The 19,410-nt window shown below is 45.4% G+C and overlaps 1 protein-coding gene across 2 annotated transcripts; it reads right to left on the bottom strand.

The window, feature by feature from the left end:
* Positions 1–850: 850 nt before the first annotated feature.
* On the bottom strand, positions 851–19,186 carry ERLIN2 (ER lipid raft associated 2). 2 transcript variants are annotated; one of them, XM_024214251.3, is made up of 12 exons: positions 19,160–19,186; positions 17,380–17,501; positions 15,852–15,933; positions 14,835–14,881; positions 13,206–13,267; positions 11,810–11,935; positions 9,046–9,119; positions 8,705–8,763; positions 7,112–7,203; positions 6,017–6,106; positions 3,384–3,463; positions 851–2,329 (listed from the first exon to the last, which is right to left on the bottom strand). In XM_024214251.3, the coding sequence occupies exons 2-12, from the start codon at positions 17,484–17,486 to the stop codon at positions 2,147–2,149; spliced, it is 1,002 nt and encodes a 333-aa protein (XP_024070019.1). In that variant the 5' UTR covers positions 17,487–17,501; positions 19,160–19,186; the 3' UTR covers positions 851–2,146. The 2 variants fall into 2 exon arrangements, with proteins under 2 accessions (XP_024070019.1, XP_024070020.1); XM_024214252.3 differs by lacking the exon at positions 19,160–19,186 and adding an exon at positions 18,453–18,769.
* Positions 19,187–19,410: the final 224 nt, after the last annotated feature.

Here is a 19,410-nt window from a genome sequence, read left to right as displayed (position 1 = left end):
GCTAGTAAAAAATGTTTGATAAAAACTACGCATTAGTTACTAGATGCAAATCTTTACCATGAGTGTGAAACAATCCTGAACGAGTGAGACCACCCTCAGTATAAACCTCAACCCCACCCCCCAAAAAAGAAAAGTTCTGCTCTTCCCGTTCTCTATGCAGAATCCTATTTGCAAATGCTAGTTATGTGAGAGCTGGGGTAGTGATTTAATTTTTCTATTGCAATGTTGTCTAATGTAGTACATCGGTCTGGAATCTGAATTTAAGCTATAAACCTCAGGTTTTCCAGTAAGTAAAAAAATATATAGAAAGAGATAAAGGCTTTTCTTATACCGCAAATTGAGTTATCAGTTTTCTCATGCAGTAACTGATGGCAGCTTTCATTTTACATTTTCAAGTACAGGCAAAGTAGTAGTCATTCAAGCTGTGAAAATATTAAAGAAAACGAATATGAAAAATATTGGAAGCAGCAAAAATTCATCACGTTTCTATCTGACTGGGGCCGTGTTGTTACAAAAACACCCAGACAGGTTGAGTGCTCTGATGAGTTTAGCACGCTAATACCAACGGCAGCATGTGGCAGGATAAGGAACAACAGATTATAAATGAAATAAGCTGGCCACTGACAACGGTGTTTGCACTCAGGCTGGAGCCACCAAGTATCTGTGTGTAGGTTGCAAAATAAAACAGTGATTAATAAACAGGCTTTCCTGCCAAGTGGGAGGAGATGGCCTGGGGGGAACAGATGTTCTCTCCTGCCCTGAATTATGCTAAGCCCTTTATTTCCCTCCAGCTGATTTTGCATATATATATCTATATGTGTGTGTGTGTGTGTGTGTGTATATCTATCTATCTATCTATCTATAGCTCTCTCTCTATATATACACACACACATAATACATCATAAAAATCTATGGACTCTTCACAGCTGCATACTTGAAGACTTAAAAACAAATCAAATTGCACCTTAATGGACCACATGTATTACAGTATCATTGGGGGGGGGTGGGGGGGAGAAGGAGAAATTGTGCTCTCTGAATTGTCTAAAGACAACGGGGCACCTGTCTCTCCCTGTGACTATACAATACTGTGTTTTGTATGCCCCTGCTAAACATGAATCAAAATGCCTACATGAGGTCTAAATTAGCCATTCACTTCAACTTGTCTGAACATTCTCTTCCTGATAATGTATGGCAGCCACTGAACCATGCTGGGCTATTTCAAACGTAGGCCCCAATCCTACAAACACTTATGGAGATGATACGTCAATGAGACCATTCACTTGAGCACAGTTACTCACCTGCAAAAGTGTTTGCAAGACGGGGGTCTGAGTGATTCATCGTTTTTGTAAGCTACTTTTCCTAAAAGTCAATTTGATGTTGGTGAAAGGTACCATATGTTGGCATCTTGGGAGACTGATGTCCCTTTTAGCCAGAGAACAGGAACAGGGTATACTCACACTGCCCCCACCAGAGCACCTCAACCCTGACCCGGTTGTACCACTTCTACAGATGATTTTCTAGAAAGAGAATTACAGAATTTAGAACCTCCTTATCCCTCTACAAAATACGGAGAATGCGAAAACACTGATCTCAGGACATGGGAAATTAACAAGCTCTGCCACCACACCCGTGCTGCCTTTCTTATGCTGGGATATGTAGTGTTCAGAAATCCTAGCACCTTTGTCTCTTTCATAGGGCTCAAAAAAATGTCATGGAAATCTCCAACAAAAGAAACGACAGCTTCCAGCAGCAAAGAAGGGCATTGCCTCCCCTATCCCAATTGCTATAACTGCTCATGCAGAACTCAAAGTTTCATTTAATCAACCTAACCACACAACAAATCATCCTGCTGGAAATTTGCAGGATTCTCCCCCTGCTCCAGAATAATCAGGCCTCCAAAAGGGAGGAGTCAAGATACGGCGCAGAGCTGAACCTGGCTCTTGAGAAGTAACCAAAAAATGGCCTGTGAATATCAAAGTATTTGTGTCTAAACTGATTTCTAGACAAAAGGTTGAGAGGGTTAAGTCTGGCTCATCTGCTTCAGAACAGTGAAAAAATCAAAAGGGGAAACCAACTTCTCAGTTTGTTTCATCTGTTAAAAAATAAACAGAAATTTTGCAAGGTCATTAGGTGTTATAAAATGGTTTCACAAATCCTCAGCGGCAGCGGCCCAATTCTCTCCTCTCATCTCTTCCACCAGTCCCTCTGCAGGCTTGCTCCCCGTGTGGTCCATGAACATGTTGGGAATATCTTTGCCAAAATAGATTTTGCTGTTTGATGCAATAGCTTTGTATTTCATCAGCTGCAAGTACTCAGGAGTTAGTTTTAGCTGCATGAAGAGAAAACAGAACATCAGCAGCCATCCAGATTTACTAACAAGCTTTTGTTGTGATCATATAGGGTACCATTTTTCCAGAGCACTAGTGTACCTGGCAGACACTTGAAGACATGAATACCCATCTTTTTCCTATTTAAAGAAACACCAGCAAAAACAACGTTTCCTTCTGGTATTTGCTGTTGGCAGTGATCCCTCTAACTCTACACCCGAGAGTTTTGTCCATTTGATTTCTTCTCCTCCCGCTTGCTGCTCCCCAACAGGTTCACGGTTCCGCTAGATTGATGAATTCCAGCCATAATAGCAGCATGATTCTGATCTGGCCTGTAATCACATCTTCTCATAACAAGCATCCTCTAGAGGCCTGCTCCATTTGTGCAACAAGTTTGCCAGGTGGCACAAAAACATTAGTTAAAACTTTCTGGCTGTAGCAGAGCTAGCATCACATAGAAGTGCTGCAGCTCCAGCTTTCTCTAGAGAGGAAGCCTTGGTCTCAGAAGCATTTAACAGAGCCGCCTCCACAGAGCACAAGCCAGCACATTTAGGCTTCCCCTGGACAGATTCATATTTACAGAAAATAAGAACGGCCATATTGGGTCAGACCAAAGGTCCATCTAGACCAGTAGCCTGTCTTCCAACAGTGGCCAGTGCCAGGTGCCTCAGTGGGAATGAATAGAACAGGTAATCATCAAGTGATCCATCCCGTCGCTCATTCCCAGCTTCTGGAAAACGGAGCTAGGGACACCATTCCTGCCCATCCTGGACAAAGTGCCATTCTAGTCTCATGATTAACTCTCCTCCAGAGATAATGCCACCAAAATACTAATGTGAACACTGTTCAAAGAGAGCCCACATCAGTCTGGCCTGATTTTCAGTAACTACATTCATTTTGTACATGTAGCAGGGAGTCATCATCACCGCTGGCTTTTTTTTTTTTTTTTTTTTTAAACCAACTATAAGCTCTTCGACACATGGACCATCTTCTTGTTCTGTTTGTACCATGCCTAGCACAATGGGACCTGGTCCATGACAAAGTACAAATAAATACCTTGTTAGCCTCTGCTATCTTCATGGCAGTGTAGCATTCGGCGTCAGCTTTTGCCTTCTCCCTAGCAAGGAATGCACCATCTGGAAGGAAAACCACAGCAGCCATTTAAACACAATAGAGCATGCAGCTGCTGTAACTTGTTAAATGTGCTCCACATTTGGACCCATCTTTGTATTTACAGTAGCATCCACACACTGCCAGGGTATCAACACCACTTCTGAACTATGGGTGGCACACCTGGACCATGGGGGAAGAAATAGGGTCAGAAGCTACAGTTTCTCCCCACACCTGAAATGTAATGGGATGATTATACACCAACGCTTCCCCTGCAAGAGAGGCAAATGGCTAATCTCTTCACTCTCCTCCAAAACGCAGCCATCTCTTGGGAAAAAGTATGGCAGCTCTCTCATTACAGAACAGCAGGCAGCAATCCTACACGCCACATCTGGACAGGACATAAAGAACACCCCACCAAACTGAAACCACAGGGGGAATTTTAGGTAGCGAATGTAATTACCCAAACTGGAATTTGGCCAGGACACTGGGGCTAACATCCCCAATTCTTGTGTAAAGGGCCAGGGGATCTTTAACCCTTAAACTCAGGCCCCTGAATGGGCTCTTAGATGTGGCTTTTTCCAGGATTTCAAAAGCTCGGCAAACAAAGGGTTTGATCCTGCAAGATGCTGAGTGCTCAAGTCTTAGAGAAGCACCTCCCGTCAGTATCAGGCAGGGATACAAGATGAAACATTTTATAAAGGTCATCTAAAGAAACCAACACTTCCCTACTGCCTATTGCATTCTTCCTTTTCCCTGACTTTTTGTGGTTAACCATATTTAACGAACACTAATGTTACACTGGCGCAGTCTGTAAAGCCAGGCGTATCTGTATGGTCCACTATGTTCCCTGGATATTCATGGTCTGTTTTAGGGCACCCAACTCTGACAAGCTTGGATTGGGGAGTGTTATTGCTCGCTGAGTGCACTGGGGTCCTATTCAAGTTGTTTCAAAGCAAACAACTGGATAAACCATTCCTTTATCTCCACCAACAGGGAGAACGTCCACATTTAAAAGCAATACCAGCAGCTGGAAGGTTGGGAATCGAGGCTTCGCTCCATTTGGCCAACTAATGAGAACAGCTCTGCCGACTCAGTAAGAGCAGCTGGAAGGGCTGATGCAGGGCAGAAAGTCCCTGCCTGCAGGACGCACAGGCCATTGCCTGGTATGGAACTGGAGTGAAGGCCTGGCTCCTGGTGACATGTATTCATAAGAAATAAAAACTATTGTAGTTCTGCTGGGAACTTCTTAATGAGAAGCTGCTGATCTGTAAAACTCTAATTGGCTCCTCAGTGGGCTTCTGCAAAGCTTGACAGGGCCTATAATGAACATAATTGGAAATAGGGCCTTGCAGCTCTGAGCCAGAGAGGCAGAGTCCTTTTCTTGTCCTGGAATTTGCCTGACACAAGGCACTGCATGGGGAAAAAGCCCTCTCAGTTAAGAGCTCAAGCTCCTATAAAGCACTCAGAACCAGCGCCTTGGAAAAGAAAAATTATGAGAGAGATAATTTGCAAGGAAATGCTTCTATTCCTGCCCCTAGTCAATATTGGCTCCTAAAGGAAACAAACAGCAACTCCAGATGTGAATAATGCAGGAATCCATGACAGGAGAAGACAGAATATAGGGCTTGTTTACTGCTGATAATGCTTAAAGAGAAACACTCACTTGTTTAGCCTAGGGAGATTCCCTCCCTCCCCCCACCCCCCCATCACCTCTCCACACACCTTCCTTGATCTCTGGATCTCGAAAGCTGCAAGGCAGGTCTCTGCTTATCTCAGAACTGGCCTTTTTTTTTTTTTTCTTTTGACTAGACCAAAAATCTAGAGCTATGTTTACTGAAAACTCCTGACGGGTGTCCACATTTCAGAAAAATTCTGAAGAAAGAGGGGCAGATGTAAACTTCCATGGAACACTGTGGGTGCCTGAATGGAATGGCATGGCAGCACCCCACCCTGAGAGGATTTCCTAATGAAGTTCTAGCATATTCCGCTTCTGGAAGATGCTCTGCCTGGTTCTTAGGTGTGTCCCACACACTGTAGTGGTGGTAACAAATCTCTGTGGGAAGAGTGGGAGTCTGCAGTGCTGGCTTCTGCAATACTGTTGACAATCACACTGTCTGCCTCCTGTGCTGCAGCGACAAGTGTCTTGAAGTTTGTTTGGGGCTCTCCAACTGTGGTACATTTGCCAGAGCAAACACGTCCTACTCTCCCAATTGACCTAGTCCCTCCAAGCGCTCCAGTGTGAAATGAAGGAAGAATCTGAGCATGCAGACAAATAAGTTTTGAAAGTTGCAATGCATTTTGAGGGTTAAATGAAAGGTTATCGCATCAACCATACACCAGGGTTCAATATGAAAGGCCTCTATACTTTCACACAGGGGCTCAGTCGTATTGTGGTTAGACTTTGGCCAACTCACATGCTCGCTCTGTGCCTCAGTTTACCGATAAGAGAAATAGGGATAATACTGCCCCACCTCATAGCAGCATCGTGAGGACTAACTAAAATATCTGTGATGTGCTTTGAAATCTTCCAAGAAGAAGCACAAAGGAATTTGTTTATTGGAAAGGTTGTTGCTCACCTTCAATCTCTGAAATTTTCTTCTCCGTTTCCTTTTCCATCACCTTCTGTCCGTACGTTATTTCGGCCACTTGGGCAATTTTTTCTGCCTCTGCAGCGGTAAAGGAAACATCTCGATGCCCAAAGAGTTATGATCCGAGCTCCTTTCCCACAGAAGCAATACTCCTCTGGCAAACCCAATCCTTATAGGGTAGATCCACACTGTAACCGGAGGTACAACTGCAGTAGGTGTAGACCCATGTGAGCTAGCTTTGATCTGGCTAGCTCAGGTCCCAATACCAGTGAAGCCACCAGGGAGCCGGGGTACATACTTGGGCGGCTAGCCTATGCTGCCATGGCTTCACTGCTATCGATACCCCAGTTAGCTAGATTAAAGCTACCTTAGGTATGTTTACACATGCTGCACATACACCTCAGACTGCAGTGTGGACATACCCATGCAGACACTTTCAGCCCCCAAGAGGTTCAGCGTCACATCAAGGGATGTTTGTAGGCAAAGCAAGCACAGGAAAACCATCTGAGAAGTCCAGAGCTGTGCTGGAGGCTTTACATGAGTAAGAGATGGGTATCAAGCAGAAAGAGAACCCTCTGCATTTTCAGTGTCCTTATCTACAAGATACGGAGCTGTTCAAAGAACTCCCGGCAGCAGCCCAAATTAGGGGGAACTCATTTTAAAATAGACTTAATCACAGGAACCTGTGACTGCACATTTAATCCAAACACAGAATTTTACAGTAGAGAAATTCACAGCGAATCCCTTGGTTCACACATTCAGCGGTGCAGTTATGGCTGTCACTGTGCTTGCTGTTGACAGACTCTGGACAGAACCAGCTCGACTAGAGATGTGCTAGAGCTTCTCTCACCCTCCCCAAACTTCAGTCTCTGCCCCTTCCCACTTCATATAAACAGCCAATGTTCATCTTGTTTACGGTCGCCTTATTTAAAATCTCTTAGAGCCACTACACTGCTGCTCGCACAAGACCCAGCAGTGGCACCTGCGCTGCATGTACTTCCAGAGAGGTGTTTGGGTTAGACACCCACCCACACCTGGAAAGTTTCCCAACCAGCCACATCTATGGGAGATGCATATACAGACCAATCAGGGCCTTCTTCCTCTCCGTCTCTGCTTCCTTCTCCACGACCTTCTGCTTCTGAGCCGCAATCAGCAGCTTCGTCTTCTCGCTCTCCCTAGTGAGCCAGAACAAGCCAGATGTAGAACTGCAGCGACCACACAGGATAGGAGTTCTCAGAAGTGCAGCCATCCTCCTTAGGTGACAGCCACGCCTTCCACGCTTGTCCCACTGCTACCCGCACGCATGATACTGGGTAGATTCTCTCTCCGGAGTGCATTTGCAAGGGCAGGTAGTGGAGAGAACAATGCATACGCTCACACTCTACCTTCCTAATTGCATAGACAAAGACTCCACTCCATTTTTCTGACCCGATAAATAAAAAGCCCTCCCCTCTCCCACAAGTAACGGTGCTCCTTTTGCATGATCACACAGTATGGAATGTGTACTGCTGCCCTCTGCTGGGTGAATCAGAGCTGCTCCAGTGAGCATATCACCCTCCAGTGGAGGGCAGTTTATAGAGGATATAAGCACTAATTACTGGGATACATGCATATAAAGTTCCTGTTAGTGGAGGTATCAAATTATTAAATTAGGAACATAAAGCAGGAAGTGAAGCTATATAAAAAACCTTAGCCTTCAACATAGCCATAGCTATAAGTTTTCCATTTCTCACTTTGAAATTGCTTTTCCATTTGTAAGTAAATAGCTTTGGTAGGTGTACGTGCAGGATCAAATGCTACTTTTTTTTACTTAGTAAAATGGCTCCGTAGAACGAAGTGAAATTAACGAACATTCTCTTTTGAAAACACCACCATCATGTTTTCTCCTAAAATTTCAACCATTTCAAAAACAGCTCAAGGAGCAGCAGTCAGGCCTGAAGAACTAGCCACTCTCCAAAGTACACCACACACCGTGCTGTATTTATAGCGACAGAGATAAAAATGGGCTGATTGTAGAAATAAGGACTCTCCATATTGGGCCCCATCACACACAAGCTACCTGGACTTCTGGGGCTAGGGACACGGGCTTGGGAGAGGATTCGGGGAGAAAGGAAGACCTTTTTTGATTACACCCTCTTTGGTGGCAAAGTGCTCAGAGAACCTGTGTTCTTTTCTGAATGGTCAGTGCAAGGCAGGCTGCTGGCTTAGAAAATGTTGAAACAACAGGATCATGTCGTCAAGTGTTATTAAAACAAGTTATTTCAAAGCTTTGTGAAGTCTCCAGCCTGTCGTATCAACAATTTCTTCATCGCCATTCAAACAGCAGGATTACGGGTAGAATTTATCCACCCTGCCATTCGTGCACACTCACCAAGAGGCCCTTTTATAAAGCCTTGAAGGCACAGTGTCAAGATCAACAGGCCCCCAAATGAACCACTTTTGTCACCCAAATGCCTGCACACACACAAAATACAGAAAACCTTCCCAACAGCGGAGGCATGCTTGCATGATGCCATTCCCATGACTTGGGCCTCCCGCCCATGGCAATGAAGCAGCATGAGGCTAAAAGAGCATGCCTGGTAGAGGGCACTGAGATCACAGCATACTATGAAAACATATTAGTCTGGATGACAAATTCACTTTGGTAACACAAAGGTGAGAGTCCCAGGCACTTACATGAGTTCATAATTCCTCCGAATTGTTTCTGGAATGTTTGGCTTCGTAACGCGGACCGCCTGGAAAGACAGCGAATAGAAGGTAAACAAACAGCCAACACGCCGCGAGCAACCAAAACACTGGCAACAAAAGTGTGGGACTTAAAATTGGGCCAAAGGTAATTAGTTGCCTCAAGGGACTCAACATGGAGTGTAGTTGGTAGAGCAGTTTTCCAGAAATGACGTACAGCACTCCATCCCTGCCCAGCACTGCACACCCAATCTCGTAAGCATTTCTGTACCAGACGTGACTGTCCTCCCCATGACCAGCACCTTGTACAGCCCAGGTGGGACTCTGATTACCTGTATAATGAGTCCAGGAGCCATGGTGGTCAGGTCCTGCTGCAAAGCCAGTTTAAGGTTTTCATCAATCTGATCTGATATCAAAAAAGTGAGACATGGTTAAAGAACACACAAGGCATTTGCCTCTCAGATCATCTGTGGAGTTATTCAGGATAGGCTTTGATTTAGCACTCTTGGAAACGAAACACAAGTTGAGGTTAGATACACACAGGCTACACATCTCATAGGGGAAATCAAGAGACACCTGTGTGTGTTTGGACTTTTTTTTTTCTAATAAAATCCCAATCTTGAGCCAGGTCCTGAAGCCGTTCAGTAAATCAGGTTTGATTTAAATTTTCAGGCTGAACACAAGCAAAACAAGATGGTATCACAAGCAAGATGCAAGACCAGACAAAACTGGCAGTGAAACCAAAATACCGTAATTGGCGTGGGGTGGGGAGGACGAATAGCGGGTGGGTGGTCTGTCATGATGGTGAACTTGCACCAACAATATCTAAAAAAAGAAGAGGATTTACAAACTCCTGCAACCTTCCACAGCTCCAGTAATATACCTTTGGGATTTATGGACCCGGGAGGTATTCTCAGAATCCACATTACTGGGAATAAATGGACAATTACTCAGGCAACTGGCAGTATCTCAAGGGATAACTGGGATTGGATCCTTATCCACTGTGCCTACCACTCAGAAGCACAGGGCACATCTGACTGACAAATTCAGAACCAGGGAAGGAATATTACCCCAGGACATCATATCAGCAGGGACCTCAAGGGACTTGCATCTTTCTCTGAGCACTGAGCGGTGTCATGTTACGAGATCAGGTGGGTGTACACTGCTTGGCAAGTTTCCTGCAGTGTCCAGGGTCCTCAGGCAACAGGGGATCTGGATCCTTCCTGACTTCTATTTCTGGGTTAGAGGAACTCAGGGATGCCACAAGCCTCCAGTGAGTACTCACAGGAAATGCCCACAAGCATGGTGTGTGTGCGCAAGTAAATTCTGAGCTATTCTAAACAATGTCCACTATCATTATCATTCCAAACGGGTCCTGGAGCAGTCCCAGTAATTTAAAACCTGGCCTAGCCAGGCCTTGATCTACCCGGGCTGAATGTGTGCCAGCAAGAGACAGAACGAGAGAAAGGTGAAAGGTCACATTCGCTAGTTTAATAGGCTGGACACATTTTCATCAGCAAATCCACTTGGCTCAGTGGGTAGGAATTAACTTCAGTGTAGCTGGGGAATTTCAAAAGGAAATAAAGAATTCAAAGCCCTGCTGCAATGAAAGCTCCAAGGAAGGTTGTATGTTCCATTGGGGCCTGCTGAGAAATGCAACAGGAAAATAAAAAATTAACTGAGGGAGTGAGCCTGGATCACTTTCAGGGCTGTTATTAGCTTTGTCCCTGTTTGGGTGTCTGGAATTCACATTCAAAACACAGTTCAGCCAGGAGTTTAGGAAACAGCTGTTATCAGTTTCCTGCATCTGCCTCCAGATGTGGAGGCAGGGAATCATGACATAGGTCTGTATTCAATGGGCTGCACCCCATTTCTAACTCCTCAGCCAAAAAGCATCCTGCTCAGACAGAAACAATCATGCAGGAGTGCATATAAATTTATACAGACTCTTCCTTCAGTGCAAATCAGTTTACTTTAGTCTCTTTTTAGCTACTGTCGTCCACAGCTGCTGATGTCATCTGGAGACATCTATGGGTGAAGAATGAATATACTTTCTGAAAATTCCCCTCCTGTTTCTCTATAGAACTAAGTCCCAATGCTATATTTTGTAGCAGTGCACGGTCAAAACAGGGATCTCTTAGTCCCTTAAAAAGTGCAGTTCAGATACAGTAGTTAATGATTAGCTTCCTATCACACAGCCGATAGGAAGAACAGATCATGGAGTCTCAAGGACGAACATGCAGGGTGTCTGTGCAAATGCCACACAGTGAGATTGGGCTCCAGCTTGAGATAAGTATTGCAAAGACATTCTCATAATTTCAAAAGAAAAATTCATCCTGAGAATAACCAAATAATTTAGAAAGGGTAAAGGTCAATTCAGACATTTTGTTTGTCCCTCTCCTGTCAGGACACCCTCCTGTAACAGGTTCTCCTAGTCTCTGCACAGTCTAGTTTTAAGATGACCTGCAGTCTAGAATGAAGGAGCATCTGTCCCATCCTGAGAGATTCCCCTATTCTTGAACACCCACATGGCATCCCTAGATAGTATGGTAATAGCTGCTTTAGTAGAACTGAGATATAAACTCACCATACAGGATTTTGCTTGCCCTGAATGAGTAACATTTCTTGACAGGCGACCAAGCTCTCGTTTATATTTTTTGTGATTGGGCCGGTAAATTTCCCAGGACTATTTTGCAAGGGTTAGCTAAACAGAGCATCTACCTGATGAAGCTTCCACACCTTCGCTAGGACAATCAGCTGCTCTGTTTGTGACTAGGATTGGTTCAGTTTAATTATAGTTACACATTCCTTATACTTCTGGAGGTAGTGTAAGTACATGTATGTGTAGGTACGTGTAACTAGAACTAATTAAACTGAACCAACCCTGGTCACGAACAGAACAGCTACTGGAGTGATCTCATCAGAATCCCATCAGTTATGGAGAGGGGCCTAAAGGAGGCTCTGATTGTGTACTACAAGATTTTATGTGGTAGCAGCAGAAAACCTTGCTGAAGCAACAGTAGATGTTGTTAGGTTCGGGTGAATGTGACAATTCATCTGTAAAGGTTAGTGACCCAGGGCAGAGATGGGGCTCACCAAACAGCTCAATGTAGACCTCCTGAAGAGTATGAACACTGCAGAACTGGTTCAGCTCATGGTGAATCTTGTTGAAGATGAGTGCTTTGTCATAGTCTGCTGTGTAGTTCTTCACTATGTCATACACTGGTGAGAAAGAGAGGTTTGCATTAGGAGACTAGGGTGGCGGTGGCCTCGAGTCGGGCTCCACCCGGGATACATGCAATGGGAGCCTGACACATCTGTACTAGTCACTGGGGGCGACTCACTGTCAATGCCTGGAGCCTTGCCACTAGCGAATGAACAAAATGGAAAGAAGATCTCTGCACTGCAGAAGCGCACTTTGTTCATTTATTTTGACAGGAAAGGTTTAATTATTGATGCTAATACTTCATAATGTACTAACCAATGTTCTGTCATATGCTTTGTAAACATAATGAAGTCTTAGTAACACCAGACCATTCTACAACATCTGCTATTAAATCTTTGCTGAGAAGCGGTGAGACAAGGATTATGTGTCTGAACAATATGATATGTGGATTAGTGAATTTGGACATGTACATAGCAATTTGTGAGACTCTCAGAGCAGGAAGAAGCCCCCAGGCCCAAAGCTGTACATGGATTTACTTTTAATCAATGGAACCTAAAACGGTCTGGTTCTGTCCCACTAACCAGGAATTTTTGTGATCCCACCAGTGTATTCACAAGCAGAGAGGTTTGCCCTGATGTTCTTGGCCAATGTATCCCCTCATTCCACTCTTTTCCAACGTGCTAGATGGCTGTTGCATGCCACCCCAGAGGTGGCTGCATTTCAGTGGGACTCTATACATCAGTTTGTGACATATTTCGAGTGAGAGGTGCTCAAATCACTTAATCTGTGTCTCACATGTCAATCCTCTGATCGTATTCTGTACCCCTTTCTCCCACCCTTTGCCTATTTAGATTGTTAGCGCTTCATGACAGTGCCTAGCACACAACCACTGGGATTTATAGGGGCTACTATGATATAAATAATAATCATCTGATAGGCATTATAGATATTACAATGAAAGGTACTAGAAAAATGAGTATATCAGTGGTAGTAAGTAATAAGAACATGTCAGTGAGAATAAAACACAGAGAAATATATAAAAAATAGAAAAACTGGTTCTGTGTCTTTTAAGTTTAAACTTAATTTTAAATTTTAAGTATTTACGCCCAAAGAGCAGAGGGCTTTAAAGGGGACACTGCTGAATTTCTATGGCTCTTCTGGCCTCCAAAATCCATCACTGCACAAGCAGATATGATTTCTCAACCCCATGCTGCATTAGCAGGAACATAAGGAGCTTTCAGAAGGCAAAAGCCGTGCTACCGCTCAGATGTGACTGACAGTCCTTCATACTGTAGCCGTGCAGACTCATTGGCAGAGATAACTCACCAGCACCTTGGATCAGGAAATTCACCACCTCGATCCTGTCAAAATAAATCATCACTCCACCACTGTGAAAGGAAGAGAAAAATCAAAGGAGGATGTAACATTCCAGTGTAACATTTGGAACCAAATAAAGCTGTTCAGGGATACAGCCAGGGTCCGGGGTGGGTGTAAGATGTATGGTGTACTGGCTCTTCTAGAACAAGCCACTGCTTATCCATAATTATTCAGCACTTAAAGGAGACTAGGGTGGGGGGGCAGAGACCAGAGCTCCCAGCAACACAACCCTGCATCTGAACCCATTCGTAAAAACAAATTCTTATTTCACAATTTGCTAGAGGCTGATCATGCAACTGCCACATAGACAACCTCAGGAGGGACCAGTCATGGAGACAACACCCTCTAGCGGACTGAAAGGGACACTTCACAACCTTTGTAACAGTAATTCACAGTGGTGGGCCTGCACTTACAGCAAATCCAAGTGGAAGGTTTCGAGGGAACCCCAAGAACAATGGCCCAGTTTACTCTGGATTTAGCTACGTGTAAGGTAGGAATAATGGGTTCTAGTTTGGGAGGAGCAGGTCTAATGATTAGAGTGCGCGGGGGTCTCTGGACTCCTGAATCCTTTCCTTAGTTCTTTGACTCTCTTGACACTTCACACGAGTCACTTAAACTCTTTGTGCCTCTATTTTCCCACTGGCAAAATGGGGATAAAACCTGCTTCACAGAGAGCAGGTGAGGCTCAGGATTTTAGATCCATAGAGAGAAGGTGCTAAGTAAAGGATTAGACAGGGAAAGGGCTCTGAAGCCAATTGTAATGCAGTCTATCCTCACTTGAAATTTAAGTAGGCCAAGAATCAGGCCATGGAGACTAAGGTCCTCTCTCAAGCCTAGAGACCAGAGCAGTCACACCCATGAGGACATTCATGCCCTGGAGAGGGTAGGGTATTTGCACTGCCACCTTCCCCAGGGCAGCACTGTGGGAAGCCAGAGTCAGCTTCTACCTGACACTCTGCAGAAGCCCCACCAGCTGAGGCTGCAGAGTGGAGGCTCTAAAACAGCATGTTCCCTGCCTGCCCTGTCCATGGCCCTGCCCCAGTCAGCACAACACAATTTTCAGGCTTGATGAGCTATCAGTAGAGGGAAGCTGTAGTCACCACAACCTATACCCTGATGGACTTCCTGCTACTGGGAGCCTTACATCCTGGTTTATGCCAGCAGAAGTCTTTTTTTTTTGCCAGGGATGAATCAAATCAGTAGACTTTAAGAGAACTGTTAAGTTATAGGAAGTTCTCTCTCGTTGTTACTATTAAACAGTCGCATTATTTACGGTATGTTATTCTGAAGTGGTGAAACACTAAGAGCAGAGTGTTATTATTTTCATACTAAGAACAAACTAAAACACACCAAACATGCAGCTACAATAAGGCAACAAATGTTAAGGTATGTTGGAGCTTCCTGAAAACATAGGATCCAGTTCAGGGGCAGGTCAGGAAGCCATCTGACCAGCCTGCTAACAGGAACAAAGGGCAAAGTACATTCAAGTACTGCAAGCTATGATTCAGCATGGGGAGAAACAAAGAAGAAAAACTGGTGTAACTTGATTGCTGTGCCAGATGATGGTCTGACACTCACCTGGTACCACAAGGAACATTTTTCACCTCATCTGTCTGCAATGTAGTCTGGAGAGAGAGAGAGAACAAAGATCCAGTTAAGAGCCAGCCTGCTTACAGTACAAGAGTTATGTAGTTCCTTTGTTTTTCAGCAGCTTTCCTGCCATCTTACAGAGTATCATCTCTCAGGTTCCTCGTTATATCACCCATTTGTCCTGGAATACCCTGGGGAACTGCAAAAGCTAGAACTAAATCTGCTTCTATTGATTCTTCCACCATTTGCTGTCCAGTGCTTGTCAGCTCTAGGGATAAACCTGAAAGCCACTTGTCCAAAGGTTGCTCAACAGAAAGAATGCAGCACCGCATAACTCTTTGAGTGCGTTTGCCAGTGATCTAGCCTGCAAGTTTACTGGACAGGTTCCAAGTCCCCACTTCAGAATGTTTATTCTCCTGCTTGAAAGAAAAACTGGGGAAAAGAAAGATGTACCATCCCAAGAGAAAGATAATGGGGAAAAAGCCCAGAAAGTTCTGAGCAGGCATGGGGCAACTCCAGTGATGCAAACCTTGCAGCAGTCTGTTATATCTACCTGAGGTTGGAGTAGGAGGAACTACAAAAAGGGAGAATGTAATGCAAAAGATCATTTACAGTGCAGGGTCTCTATGTCTCTCTCTGCTCTGGGGGAAAATGGCCCCATGAAGAGGTCCAAAAGAAGCCTTATGTACCCACGGGGCTTTAAGTGGTACATAACCCTTGCACTGGTCCTCTGCACATGGTCAGACTCTACCTACACAAAGGGTGAAAATGGCCTAACTCCCACTGACTTCAGTGAACATTGCATCAGGCTCACACTGAGCATAAGGGAATTTCCCTCTCCTGCCTAGATTCTCCTCTGGGAGGTTCCTGAAAGTGTCATCATGAGTCTTGTGCTAGCAACATCATAGGCTGTTTCCCTAGAAAAGATTGTGATGTCCCAAATGCAGCATTTTCTGACCAATTTGGAGGGAAAACACTAATGTAAGCAGACAAATGCAAAAATACCTGCACAGATTTGTAGGAGGTTATAAAGGGGAGCATAAGGTGGAAGCCAGGTCCACTGGTGGAAGTCAGCAATGCGCCACCTCTGCAGGAGAAGAAACAAAGAAGAATGGTACACAGTTTATTCCCAAGTATCCGCAGATACTTTGACTATAGGAAGGCACGGAAGCATTAAAGATTAGATGCACTGAAAAGATAAATAAACTGACATAATCTTGTCACTTCCAAACACAGACAGATATCTGCAAATATATCTGTATTTGTCATCTGTGCTTGGACACTTTTCTCCTTTAATTTAAGTCCTTGATACAGTCTGTGTACCCTGAATTCACAACATACTGAAGACACTTTAGATAATGAGCAAATACTAAAACCATACAAGCTCTTCCTGTCTTTGATAAGAAAGGAAAAGTTGTTCTCTGTGTTTGTGGGGGGTTGGTTTTGCTCTGTCACAAGCCACATTCAATTGCCAGTTAGGATATGAAAAGTCACCAGCTAGCGAAGAGTCAGACACACAGCATTATGATTGTGGATTTCAAAACCTTTTCAAAGTTATGATCAAAACATAAGAAAAGCACCATAGCAATTAACGAACCCTAATGACACAAATAACCCAAAGCAGCTGGAGAGCCTGCTAGTCTCAGAAAACAAATGGAGATGGACTAAATATACCTTAAGACTAAACAATTGAAAATCAGTGCCATGGGATTTGGACCTTTCACCTCCAGGTCATCGGTTCAAATCCAGCCCAGGCTGATAGTAATCAAAAGTTGTTACCACCCAACAGCTGTTCAGTAGCCTATGTGGAATGGGTTGGTGGGAAGTCCCTCAATCCAGTCCCCAATGGACCAGTGACCACATCACAAAAACATGCCAGAACATTTGTCACTCATCGGCTCCCTTGTTGGCAGGTTCAGCAGAGGTGCAAAGGGTTGAATAAGCCATGGAGGCTGAATTACTTTTTCTCACACATAGAGATGGTCCCTTTAAGTCAGGGCACGTCTATTAGCAGGGAAGTTGGCGCTGCCAATGCTGTATCTTATCTGAGGATGAAGAGGACTTAAATCCTCATGGCTGTCAGGTCTGCACCTTTCACCAACATCACTCCCTCCATAGTCAGTCCCTCCTTCACCTGCCAACCAGCCAAGACCATAACTTGAACGTCTGTTTCTCTCCTAACACAGCTGATATCATCACAAGCACCTGAAGCAGAGCAGAGAGCTGCAATCCTTATTTCAATATCTGGGTTATGGGGTGTCATCAACTCTTCTGGGGAAAACACAGAAGCTCGAACTCAGACTTTACATCCAGGTGAAGGAGGATGAGTCACAAGATATTTCATACTAAAGTGGAATTACTGATAATTTCTAAGACTGTCTCAGTGTCTTCTGTTACCAATCTGGGACCACAAACTACGTCTTTCCCCAACTTCATCCCTCTTTGACAGAATATTGGCATCTGATGGGGAAGCCATTGCATAGTGGTTTCAAAATACTGTGAACCCAAACAATATTCCAGATGCATGTCTTACCTATAATAAACGCCAATATGTCCTTCTTCAATTTTGTGTACTGCAGAGAAGAGAGTTGCAGCCAGAAAACTAACAGACAGCGCCGCTATCGCACCTAGTTGGGCCATCCCTGAGAGCTCAGCCTGGGGAAAGGGAATGTAGAGCACATGAAATCAGAGACTGAGGCAAACTGAGAAATATTTAACTAAATGTACTTAGGCTAATACTAACACTGGATCTAATAATAACTATCCTTCCAGCAGAGGATCTCAGAGTGCTTCACAAAAATTAAGCCCTTCACGTATTCCCAGGAGGTAGGTTTTACTCCCATTTTATAAACAAGGAAACTGAGGCAGCGAACTCACATGCCCGTTGTCACAGAGTGAATCTGCAGTAGAGCTGGAAACTGAACTCAGAAGTCCAGACTCCAACTCTCCTGCTGTAGCCACTGAACAACATCTCAGCTCTCTCTCTCTTTTTGTTTAGATTTACTAAAATATTAGTTTTAAGACATCCCCTACCAGTGCACTTGGGGTATAGTTAAAGGAACCAGAAAGCAAAGAGTCTAGTGCAACTTCCACCTCACATTATTAGTGTAGGTATCCTACTCTCCAGTCTCCACAGAGTTTACAGCTGTTTTGCTAGAGTAGCAACATGCACAAGTGGACTAGAAGATTCTTGGCACACACAGTTTGTTTGATGTGGGCACATTAACTCCAGGAGTTACACATGCCCCTCAACAGGAGAGGCGGCCTCTTGCAGTTCTGACCAAATTACACAGGCTGCTGAATGAAGCAGCGAGTGCAGCTCTGCCACTATCATTGTGACCTGCACCCACAGAATGGTAATGGCATGTTATTTCCCAACAAACCATTCTTTACTATTTGTAAATGTCAGGAAGAGCGCACATGGAAGTGCATATGATCTTAAGGAAAGGTTCCTTAGACAGAACCGTAAATCCTTAGATATTATACAAAAAGCACCACGTCTCTTTCCTTTCCTGGGGAAGGCTTTGAGCCATGCTATAGACATGGGGCATAATTCGTAACCACAAACACAAGGCCAAAGGTATTGGCCTATTAAGTAGCTCATACCCTCAGGCATTAAAAGGAACCCTAATACCCAATCCAAGCTGCTGTCACCTCCTTCCCTTCCCTCCCAGCCGCACCGTTCCCTACCTACTCAGTCTTTGGTCTTGGGCTAGATTATAAATTACACTGAGGAAGTGACCTTCCCTTCTCTTCCTTTTCACCTGTGCGGTGCCTGCATGACCGGGGGGCTGTACAATTTCTAAGACTGCCTGAGTGTCTTCTGTTACCAATCTGGGACCACAAACCACTGCCTGCCCCTGGGGATAGAGCAGCCATAAGGGAAATCTCAGTCAACGAACTCCAGGAGGAGCTGTGCTCACATGAGCCTTCACCCCGTGGGGGCTGAGACCCCGGGGGGAGTGAGCCCTGAGGAGAAAGGGGATGCCGGTCCCAGCCTTGGGGGCAGCGGCGGGGGGCTGGAGAGAGAGAGTCCAGCCCGGTGTGGAGGGGCCCGTAGGAGGGGCGCTGCAAGGGGTGGGGGTCCGTGGGGCGGGAGGGGTCCCCTAAGAATGAGGGGGAGCCGGGGAGCCGGGCTAGGATGGGGGGTGGCGCTGTAGGGCAGGAGGCCGGGATCCCCAGGGTAGGTGGGGGCCGGGGTAGGCCCTGGGGCGGGAGGGGGAAGGGACAGCCCTCGGGGAGCAAGGGGGGGCTGGCCCGGCGGGGCGGGGGCCGGAACCTCGCCCGGAGGGAGGGAGGGTTCCCGCACTCACCGCCTGCTGCAGCAACTTCCGGGTGTCGCCGCGGTGACGCTGATACCATCATCACTGCGCGCCGCCCCCGGCCCCGCAGTTCCAGTGGCGGCTCCGCCAGGGGGAGCCAGAGACTCACTCCCAGCCGCCTGCGTGGGGTCAGCGCCTGCCTGCCAATGCGGGGGAGGGCGCCTGGGTCCTGTTCCTGGCTCCCACACCGACCCTCCGTGCAGCCCCGGACTCCTGGGTCCTATTCCTGGGCCTGGCTCCCA

This window comes from Terrapene carolina, unplaced genomic scaffold (assembly GCF_002925995.2).
Source record: "Terrapene carolina triunguis isolate 2854851 unplaced genomic scaffold, T_m_triunguis-2.0 Scaffold53, whole genome shotgun sequence".
Lineage (NCBI taxonomy): Eukaryota > Metazoa > Chordata > Testudines > Emydidae > Terrapene > Terrapene triunguis.
The sequence above is the reverse complement of the archived record's forward strand: the minus strand, read 5'-3'. Positions and strand labels throughout refer to the sequence as shown.

Bases quoted from the DNA above. Each gene is read 5' to 3' on its own strand.
- ERLIN2 (XM_024214251.3), bottom strand. From the start codon at position 17,486: ATGGCCCAACTAGGTGCGATAGCGGCGCTGTCTGTTAGTTTTCTGGCT. The intron at 11,936-13,205 runs GTGAGTTATCTC...CTTTCTCACCAG, and splicing joins TTTCCTGATCCAAGGTGCTG to TGTATGACATAGTGAAGAAC. The intron at 2,330-3,383 runs GTATTTATTTGT...CTCTTCATGCAG, and splicing joins AGATAGCAGAGGCTAACAAG to CTAAAACTAACTCCTGAGTA.